This window comes from Panicum virgatum, chromosome 4K, assembly GCF_016808335.1.
Source record: "Panicum virgatum strain AP13 chromosome 4K, P.virgatum_v5, whole genome shotgun sequence".
NCBI lineage: Eukaryota > Viridiplantae > Streptophyta > Magnoliopsida > Poales > Poaceae > Panicum > Panicum virgatum.
In genome coordinates, this window is record NC_053139.1 from 29269658 (window position 1) to 29279683 (window position 10026).

Consider the following 10026-nt stretch of genomic DNA (forward strand, 5'->3'; position numbering starts at 1 on the left):
AGAACTAATTTTCTAAACTAATTTACTACTACGTAACTACAAACTAAAGTATCATTGAACTCCTACTTAAATGGTTCTACTATAGCACTAATTAAATTAAATTACTCACCCCTACTTAAATTACTCATATTTAAATACGTAGTACTTAAATCTAACAATATATAAACTAAATGTACTAACCTGCAGATCACAAGTGCTGAATCCGGCAGGGCTTCGCCGCTTTCCTTCACCTCACTCCTCTCTTTTTTTATGGATTTTTGGTGGAATTTTCGGGCTCAAATGAGGAGGGAAGGGGAGGGCTGGAGCTTTTATAGGGGGGATACCCCGGTCGCCCGCCGGGGGGGCGACAGGCCCCCCTGCTACGCCCGTGGGCTGGGCGACAGGCCCCTGTCGCCCATTGGGGGGGCGACAGGGCCTTTTTTTTCTTTTTTTTCCAGGGACTTCATTGCGAATTTGAAAAAAATTACACTTAAAGCCTGTCGCCCTATGGGGGGCGACCGGGGGGTATTTTTGAAATATTTCAAAACGGACATATATTTTTGAAATTTTTATTTTTAAAAGATATAAAAAAGAAAATGGCGACAGGTGGCCGCCGGCAAGATTTCAGATGCCTTGACGCCATTTTGCCGGGATGTCCTCCGTCAGTCTGTAAAGATCGTGATGACTCTGTTGTGAGTTCTTTGTCTTTGCCTCTTTGGATCACTGATCAGGCGCTCAGCGACGATCACCATCTTTCCACCGCCTGCCTCTGACCCTTCCTTTGCTGATCAACTGATCATTAAATCCTGACTATCGTACTATGTTATTTAATTTTTGGCAAAATAGAAAATAGCACGGAGAGAAAATTGTGTAATCTTTTTTCTTTAATTTTCAGCATACACCATGTCATGTTGAAAATATGCATTTGGCTTGGAGAAAAGAAGAAAGAAAATGACGAGGAGACAAGGTTATAGAATCACACAGAAGCCATTGACATTAGTCATGAATGATGAACCTGTTTTTACGGTGCTTATCTATGATTGAAGAGATTATTTGATACAAAAATCTATATACGTTAAAACACATATCAGCAACATCATTATTACTAGTGTATTACCAGAAGGGCCTCGAATTTTTATTTCACCCCAGGCCCCTGAATTCTCATGACCGGCCCCTGGGAGTAGTCGGGGCCCTAGCAAATCTTTTTCAAGTAGGTCATCACCTTTCCCACTTACACTAACCTCTATCATCCTGCAAGGTTAGTACCACACCTGCAAGCCCCAGGCCGGACCTAGCCTCATACTATGCGAATGGTGTCAACCTACTCGGTTCTTACTTGCCGAAATGAGCGTCATCATCCCGAAAGCGTATCCACATTTGCTCATAGTTGGAGGGTGTGTGTACATTCATAGTGGTGAATGTATGCTCATAGTTGTTATCAGTCTGCACATGATAAACTGAAAACGGATAGAATCAAAATCTAGGAAGATTTAAATCGTCAATGTAACACAACAAAATCCATGAAGCATAAAAACCTTCAAGAACAGGAGCTCGAATTTTAGATTCACAGAGCAAACTATGGTGGTCGCTGCCCTTCAAGAACAATAGGTCCACACCGGCCCATGCTCTCCTCTCCGCCTCTTCGTTTCACCTCCAGCACTGCCCGCAACACAGCATCCTCTGCGTAGCTGCACTTGCTGGTCCGATCCACATCCTTCCTCGGCTGCATGCGTGTCGGCCGCTGCGCTCCTTGCGGCCTCGCCTCAGCTCGCCGCCAGCCACCGTGTGGCCTTCCCTCCGCTTGCTGCCAGCTACTGCACGGCATCACCTCTGCTCGCGCAGAGGAAGGCATCGATTGGAAGGTGGCAGCCCTGGGTGTCGGAGCACGCGCGCCGAGCTCCAGCGCCTCATCCCGTGTGCGTTCGGCCGTTGCGAGCGTTCGGGAGAGATCGGACGCCGCAAGGCGCCCCTGCTTTGCCGTCCCCCGCGTGGTCTCCCTCCAGCGCAACGTCCGGCATGTGCATGGCCACGGCGATCCTCGCCTCCTCACTCCGCCTAGGTTGCCCTGGCGGCAAGGCCCCAGCTCGCCGGATTCACCACACCTCGCCGGAGCCGCCGCCCTCTTCTCGCTGGCATATCGCCTCGCAGGAGCCACGCCATCTCGGTGGGGCCCTCACACCAACGGAGCTCCCACAATGTGGGATCTACTCCCCTCGCCCCGGACCATCTGTCCACTGGTCGGTTGGCGCTCCCCACGAGCGGGTAAGGAAAGGAAATGATGACAACGTGACCAGCGGGTACGGCGGGTGGGTACAAGGGGTGTGGTGATAAAAAAAAATTATGTTTTGGCACCAACATGTGATTTCTACAGCTCTACCTTTCCTGCACCCCTCCGACTCTTGACACACAGGTCCAACGTGAGTGGTAAGGTGGGCTCATTCCTATTTTGGATGAGAAATGTTTTCAATTGTTTTTTATTTTTATAGTATAGACTAGAAGCAGCATGTAAGATATGATTAGTACTTTGATTTGGGTCTCCTCTATTTTTTGTATTACCCATTATTTGGTTGACGTCCCGCTGGTGATTGGTTGAGCAAATCGAATGTTTTTTCGCTTATGTTCACTAGGATTTCCCAACTACCCAATCTGATGTTGCATCGTTTCATTAAGCTGAGAAATTGATTCATACAGAGATAGTTTTTACTTGATTGATGAGTAGTCATTCCCGAAGAATACGCGAGCCGCAGTGCTGCAGGATGTTGCTTCTTTTTGGAAGATCTGACTGATATAGCAGGGGACTATAAATCAATTATTCAATCACTGTTGGTGTTTAGCCGCCAATCTCACCAAGGGATACCCCAGGGTGGTTAGTTTTAGGTGAGGTCCGGGGTCGCCGAGATCTAGAACTTAATGGTGTAAGGAATATAAAACTTTAGACAGTTCAGGCTGCAGCATGCGTAATACTCTATGTCCTGTATGTTGGTATGTATTGACTTAGATGTTATATATTTGGAGGGGGTCCATACCCACCCTTATATAGTATGGGGGGACATGGTTATATGTAAATTCTAGCCAAATATTAGCTTAGGAGTCCTACCTGAGTACTACTCGGGTAATTTTCTTCTGTTCAGACTAGTTCTATGTATGTCCGAGTAGCTATAGTGGCGTAAGGTATGACTCACGTGCCATCCATTATTCTAGAACATTCTACGCCTGGGAGCATCCCGCTGCCCCAGATCTGATAGTCCCCCCTCTTTTCCTTTGTTTTTTTCTCTGATTGATTTCATGTTCTCAGTGAATCTATTTCTGCTATTTTTTATTTCTGCGGTTTTGTACAAAAATACAAATTTGATCTTGTCGCAACATGGTTCATTGAGAAACTAATCGGAACCTAGACACTCAAAAATAGTTATTTGTGTGTAGCACGTTCTAAAAAGTAGTGATGAGGATCTTGCTATTAATGGACCGGGCCTGTTTGGAAGAGAAAAATGTGGCTCAGGTTGTGCCAGAAATATGTGGCAATCTGGCCAGCCCTGACAATTTGAGTTTCAAAGATTGGGCTTCAATGATATGGATTTTCTAGGAATTCTATCCATTTTTTGGAAGAAGAAAAAAATTGTTTGAGATTCATGTGCGTTGTAATAATAAGAGTAAAATACATGGGCGGTCCCTTAACTCGTTAAGGTATGTCATTTAGATCCCCACACTCCCAAATTGCAGAATCGGCTCACTCATCTTGGCTTTGGGTGCCATCACAGGTCCAAACGGGCTTTGGGTGCCATCACAGGTGATGTGGCAGGCCAACCTAGAACCAACGTGGGAGGGGGTAGTTGGCCTTGTAATAAATGCGCAGACACCCCATCTTTCTATTCCTCTATCATTCTAGTCTCCCCTACCTCTTCGTATTCATTTGTTACGGAGGGGACGAGGCGGCCATTGCAGAGGGGACGAGGTCGGCGGCTATTGCCGGTCGCCGGCGATCGGTGGCGGCTATTGCCGGTCGCCGGCGATCACAGACATAGGTTGGCGAGGAGTGGAGGGGCTAGGTGGGCATCTCAATCTGGCCAAGACAGTGGCAACAGCGGTGGAAGATGGTGGCGAGATTGCGACAGCATGGTGACACTGCACCTGTGTATGGTGAGTCAAGAAGCCAAATTTCCATGCTTTATGTGTTCTAGATCGATGCTGTGGGCGCCATAGTGACATGGTTGTTGTAGGAAAGGATGATTTTTTTTGTTGCTAGGGTTTTGGAAAGTTCTGATTTTCGTAGAAAAATTTTAGACATTTTCTGTTCTGACAGTGAATCTGCATCGTCTTGCTTAGCTGATTGGGTCTTTATGCATTTTTTTAGATGATGGTAAAGAGGAGTTCTCGGTTGAGGTTCACCATCGGGGGTTCTTTGTTGGGCATGGCTATCTCAGATCATATGTGAGTGGGAAAGTCAGTTGGTTTGATCATGTGGAGACAGATACTTGGTCTCCGCTGTGGCTGGATCAGTTTGTTGAGGACCTAGGGTACTTAAGGACTGGAAACTTGAAGATATATTGGTTGTTACCAGGGAAGGAGATTTCTAGTTCTCAAATGCTTCCACATCTTAGTAGCACTCAGTTGAGCCAAATGATGCAAGAGGTAACTCAGCTGAGCCAATTATCATTGTTACAGATATTTGTATTCAATAGTGCGGCACAGCTTAATAGCATCTATCATTGATACAGGAGCCTCAGCCTAGCTTTCTCTCACAACAACGAGGGCCATTGCCAGATCCTGACTTCATCATGACCAACAGACCCATTGCAAGGTCTTCTCCACTTACAACAGGCACCAAGCAAGGCAAAGCTGCCGCTACAAAGAAGAGAAAGGTGGCAAAGAACACTGAAGTTGCAGCAAGCAAGAAGAACACTGCAGCAAAGAACACTGGAGCTACATCTAGCAAGAAAAAGACGGCAGCAAAGAGTGGGACTACTTGATCAAGACTGAGAGATAGCTGTTTACTTTTGTGAATGATAGATAGCTGTTTACTTTTGTGCAAGGCAGAGGAGGATGGTCTGTCTTGTCCTAATATTTATGTAAGGTGGTGGGCACTAGTTTAAGGTCACGCTACCAGCATCAAACAATGTGTTAAGTTATGTAGTGCTTATCTTGGTTTAAGAGCATTACTCATCTGTCATATCCAATGCAAAATGCATTTCATGCTTGTGACTAGTCAATATGTGGAGATCAAATTATATCTGTCATAATTTCATTACATTCATCAAGCTGGACACGTTCCAATAAATTTTAGTCAAACAGAGCATGTTTCATTACACCATGCAGAGTGCAGCTCGTTTAAAAGTGTACACCATATATTACAAGGGGTCATTAGCAAAACGATCGCCATCACGTGATCGAACTAAGAGCAGATAGGGGTGTCTCTGCGTATTTACAAGGCCAACTCACCCCCCCTCCTCCCACGTTGGTTCCAGGTTGGCCTGCAGCATCATCTTCTACAGCGGGTCAAAGCCCGTTTGGACCTGTGATGGCACCCAAAGCCAAGATGAGTGAGCTGATTCTGCAATTTGGGAGTGTGGGGACCTAAATGACACACCTTGACAAGTTAAGGGACTGCCCATGTATTTTACTCTAATAATAATTCGATCTACTACTTCTTCCTCCTTCTCAATGGCAATGCTCGCTCGCCCGCACGGCCACTTGCTTCTTCATCATTCTTGCTTGTGCTGCCAATGCGCCACCACTCGAGCTTGCTAGTTAGGGTTTTGAGGTTTGGGTTGGGGTACCCACGAGCTTAGAGAGGAGCTTAGGGCGGGCGATTGGTCCGGCGGTGGTGGCGGGCAAGATGGCGACAAGATCCGTCAGCCGGGGAGGTGGGAGATAACCGTATGGGAAGCATCGATGATGGAACCATAGGCTATCTTGTTGAGCAACAGATGGAGTTGAGGTGGTGGCCGTGTGAATGGGCGAGGCGGTAAGGCGCTTGGAGCCGCTGATTACGGGCGGAGGAAGGAGAGGGAGGGCGTCATAGGGCAGCCACAGCGCTGATGAGGCGCCAACGGCAGGGTAGGAGGCAACACAATGGGGGCAATGGTGGTGGTGGCCGGAGTATAGAGGAGAGCAAGAAAATAAATAGTGAGTTTTGGTGGGCTGAAAGATAGCACGCTTACCTATCTTCCGTTTGCATGTGTAGAACCCCGATTTTCTTTCCAAGTATGCTAAATTTTCACATCACGTTTCAGATACTGTCATTGTCTGAATGCACTAACCAGGATCGGAACAAACATTTAAGAAGCCCTAGTGGAATACTGCAACTGATGCACAGCATGGGATTCCCACTTGCCAGTTGTTGTTCCTCATGGTTGAAGGCTTAAAGGCTCTGTCGAAAACCAGAATACTACCATTTTTTTAAAACGAAAACGAAAAATGAAAGGGGACAAAGAAGTAAGAGAAGTCGCCAAAGTGTTTTGTTATCGTTTTCATGCAACGTTGGCTCGAAAATAGAAAGCTGAAAAAAAGAAACAATTTGTTTAAGGGAAGACAGGAGCTACAGCAAAGACATCACCTTTAGTTTGTACACACACGTGCTGACACAGCAACACAGGCCTAGCACAGGCAGTGCTACACTGCAATGCAACAGGTAACTTGGGAAGCAGTCAAGCGGCGGTGATGTCTGATGCGGCCAGTGCACAGTGAGTGCGCCAGAACTCCAGTTGAGCCCAAACAATCCAGACATTGGCTTAGTCCTTAAAAAAAGATCCAGACATTGGCTTTACATTTTTAAAAAGAGTACTTCAAAGCTAAAGGTGAAATTATTCCTAAAGATGCATTCATCAAGTATAATCAAAAGTGAAGGGGGGGGGGGGATGGAACTGTGGGCATCTTTTGTTTCATATAAAAGAACAGTGCTGCATTGGTCCCTGTGCACGAAAATGTATACCAGAGCATATCTGAGAGTAGAATGAACCGTAATGGGCTCCTGGGTCCTGGCCTCCTGCACTGGGGGCAGAGAAGACGTGACCCCCCTTTTCCTGCTGGCCTTTCCTGCGAGGAAGTTTCACAGGGAATCCGGGCATCTTCGTCTCAAAAGAATACAGTAAAAGATTGTTGTCTCCAGTTTCCTACTTTCCTCTCTTCCCTACCGGCCAATTTCAACTTTGCACCGCCCAAATTCGAACGAAAGTTCAAGCCCAAATTAAAGTAGGTCTGTTGCTGAATTCGTTGCATCTGAAATGTGTATGGAGCTTTTCATGGCGGGGTATATTTGTGATCTTTTTTGCACAAAGATGACCCTGTCTTTTCTTTGTTACATTCTTCATCTTTTATTTCGCACCCCTTCTGTTCACGTCGATCGCTGCATCTGCAATCTCCACCACTGCAACATCAATAGCTTACTAGCTAGCTGCCGTCTAGTGTTCTGTAACCTCTGTAAATGATAGAAAGCTACTACGCAATAGCATACGTCGACCATTGCTGACGTATGCATGTATAGCCAGGGGATAAAGGACCACACTAGGAGTCAATGGGCTCAGCAGCAGCTTCTTGCAGGTCCCCATTGAAGATCCATAGCGAGTTTAATTGATGGCCTGATGGGTCTATATATTAGGCTTTTTATTTTTTTTGGAAAACTATGTATTAGGTTGTTGACAACCAAAGAGACCCAAACTTGGCTCCAATTTATTCAGCTCTCTCTCTCTTTTGCGAGAAGGATTGCAGCATATATTAAAGTAAAGGCACAGTACAATCCTTTTTTGCAGAAAGGTCCCCGAGTAACATAGAAATTACAACAAGGTCCTGACCGCTACTATTCATCTTATTTCCCAGAACTTGCCGACACCAAGAAAATGCTGGCCATGGAGCAAGGCACCTGGACTTCGCATCGCCTATCATCACCATGCCGAACCAAAGAGCGAACCCTAAACATTGGAAAGCTGCAAGAAATCCGCGATACGTGACCACAGCCATGGGCTCCTCTGCTCCGGCCCCAACTCCGCCCACACCCGCCATCCTTGAAGACCAGAGCGCCACCCCAACACCGGTGAAAACGGCACCAGCAACAACTCAAGGGAAGAGCCCCGATCCAGCTCCAACTGAAGCCCGTAGAGGGTCTTCAGATCCGAGCCGGACGAGCCCCACAGATCCGCCACCGCCGCCAGAGCTCATGACGGCGAGGTGGACGAAGACCTGGGGGAAATTATTCCATGGTGGCCGCGCCGCCTCCACCAAACAAGTGCAGCCGGAAACTAACCTCGTTCTGATGCCGCCAACGAAATCAGAGACGAAGACTCCCCGCCCGCCGAGCTCACAGCAACAGAAGAGGACCACCCTCACAGACGGACCAGGATGTATCGTCGGGAGCAAAATTAGCCGCCATGAAGTCCCCGTCACCACCACGCACCGCCCGCAGACGGCACGATTCGACAGCGGCACCTCACCGGCAAACCCTAAGCTACTCTATCTAGAACTAGCTAGTATAGGAGTTATACACACCGGGCTACCAAATCCCCCAAACCCTAAGCTACTCTATCTAGAACTAGCTAGTATAGGAGTTATACACACCGGGCTACCAAATCCCCCAGTTCCCCTCCCTCTCCGGCACCAGCGCGGCCGCCGGAGAAGGGAGGGAACCGGAGAAAATGGCGCCGGAACGGCTGTCGCCTCCGGTTCGCCTCTTTGGAACTGTAGTTGGAGGAGGGGAATGAGAGAGACAAAGGAACTTGATTATGTGATTTATTTAGCTCTCTTGATCGTCTTTGACTCGGTTCTGTCGTTCTGATTCAAAAGTTGCATTTTTCCCATGCGTGCTATTTTTGTAATCTAAACAAAAATGGGCGACGAATGTTTGTATCTCAAATCAAATTATATCTATGATGATGTGAAATGATAAAGAGGGGAGAAATTGGCCATGCCCAGTGAGTGATCACGGAGGTTTTGTGGCCGGGTCGGCCTGTTGCTTTTGCTGTTTTGCCATCCATCTGATCTCAATGGTCCATCGTCAACCTTGTCCTGCTGCTGCTGGCCAACCAATGCAAGCTCCGTTGGGTCGATCGTTTCCACGGCCGAAGTGACGGGGTTGCACTTGCAGTGGGAACATGCTCGCGCAGCTGACCTCTCTGGCCGCCGCGCATCCATCCAGCGGCCACTGTAGCTCCGGCTCCGGCGGGTCCCGTGCCTTTCCGGCCGCTGCTTTCCCTCTTGGCTCTTTCACGGTCTCCCACGCTACTGTGCCGCCTGGCGCTCCTGCAGCGTCGCTCCATGGCATGGCATGCGCTGCCGCTGCTGTTGGCTTCTTGTTGCTGCGGCGGCCACTGCGCCGCGCTACAGCACGCGCGGGGGGCACGGCAGCGCGCGGTTCCAATGATCCATCCATCCATCGCCCACGTGACCCGCCTGCTGCCTGCGAGATCTGATCATTCACCGGCCGGGGCCCGCCAGGCTACAGGCTGCGAGGCGGTCAGCAGATCGGAGCTCGGGGGCCCCGGTCGCCGGCGCCCGGCGCGGCCTCTTGGTCTCTCCATCCACGCTAGCGATAAATGGAACCCTCATGCTTGCCGCGGCAACGGACGGAAAGAAACTCCAATCAAGTTTGGTCCAAGGATCAACTTTTTCCTTTGTTTTGAAAAGAAAATGGCAGTGGCAGCAGCAAACTAACCAATTCCCATTTTCAAGATGTAATTCTACGGATTTGATTTATAACAATCCCGTGATGTGCCAATTGTTTTCTCCACTCCACACACGCATTTTTCTCTCAAAAGAAAGACTAGTGGTACATTCCAAAGTTTTTTTTTGAAAAACAAAAAACGCATTCCAAAGTAGACGAGTTACTGCCCCTCAAAGTTTTACTCGCTCTTGTCTTCTACTTGTTCCAAGCGATCCCATTCGTGGTGCGTGGTTGCCAGTGAACCCGCTGATCTGACAACGAGTAAATCGAGCTGACTGATTCGCAATGTCAACGACGCGCTCCTCCTTGCGCGCATAGATATCTGACTGACTTGTTCTCCAGCTGCCTCTACGTGGAGGTGGAGTAGGTTTGTTCTCCAAGCCAGCCACCTGACCTGT

The 10026-nt window shown here is 48.1% G+C and overlaps 1 protein-coding gene across 1 annotated transcript; it reads left to right on the plus strand.

Annotated features, from left to right (window-relative positions):
- Positions 1-3846: 3846 nt before the first annotated feature.
- Positions 3847-5186, plus strand: LOC120704729. The gene is made up of 3 exons (XM_039989218.1): positions 3847-4116; positions 4331-4608; positions 4695-5186. Exons 1-3 carry the CDS (start codon positions 4071-4073, stop codon positions 4944-4946), a joined length of 576 nt encoding a protein of 191 aa, XP_039845152.1. The 5' UTR covers positions 3847-4070; the 3' UTR covers positions 4947-5186.
- The last annotated feature ends 4840 nt before the right edge of the window (positions 5187-10026 follow it).

Excerpts from the sequence above, each read along its gene's own strand:
- LOC120704729 (XM_039989218.1), top strand. The coding sequence starts at position 4,071 with ATGGTGGCGAGATTGCGACAGCATGGTGACACTGCACCTGTGTATG. Across the intron at positions 4,117-4,330 it reads TGACACTGCACCTGTGTATG|ATGATGGTAAAGAGGAGTTC; the intron begins GTGAGTCAAGAA and ends GCATTTTTTTAG. Across the intron at positions 4,609-4,694 it reads TGAGCCAAATGATGCAAGAG|GAGCCTCAGCCTAGCTTTCT; the intron begins GTAACTCAGCTG and ends TCATTGATACAG.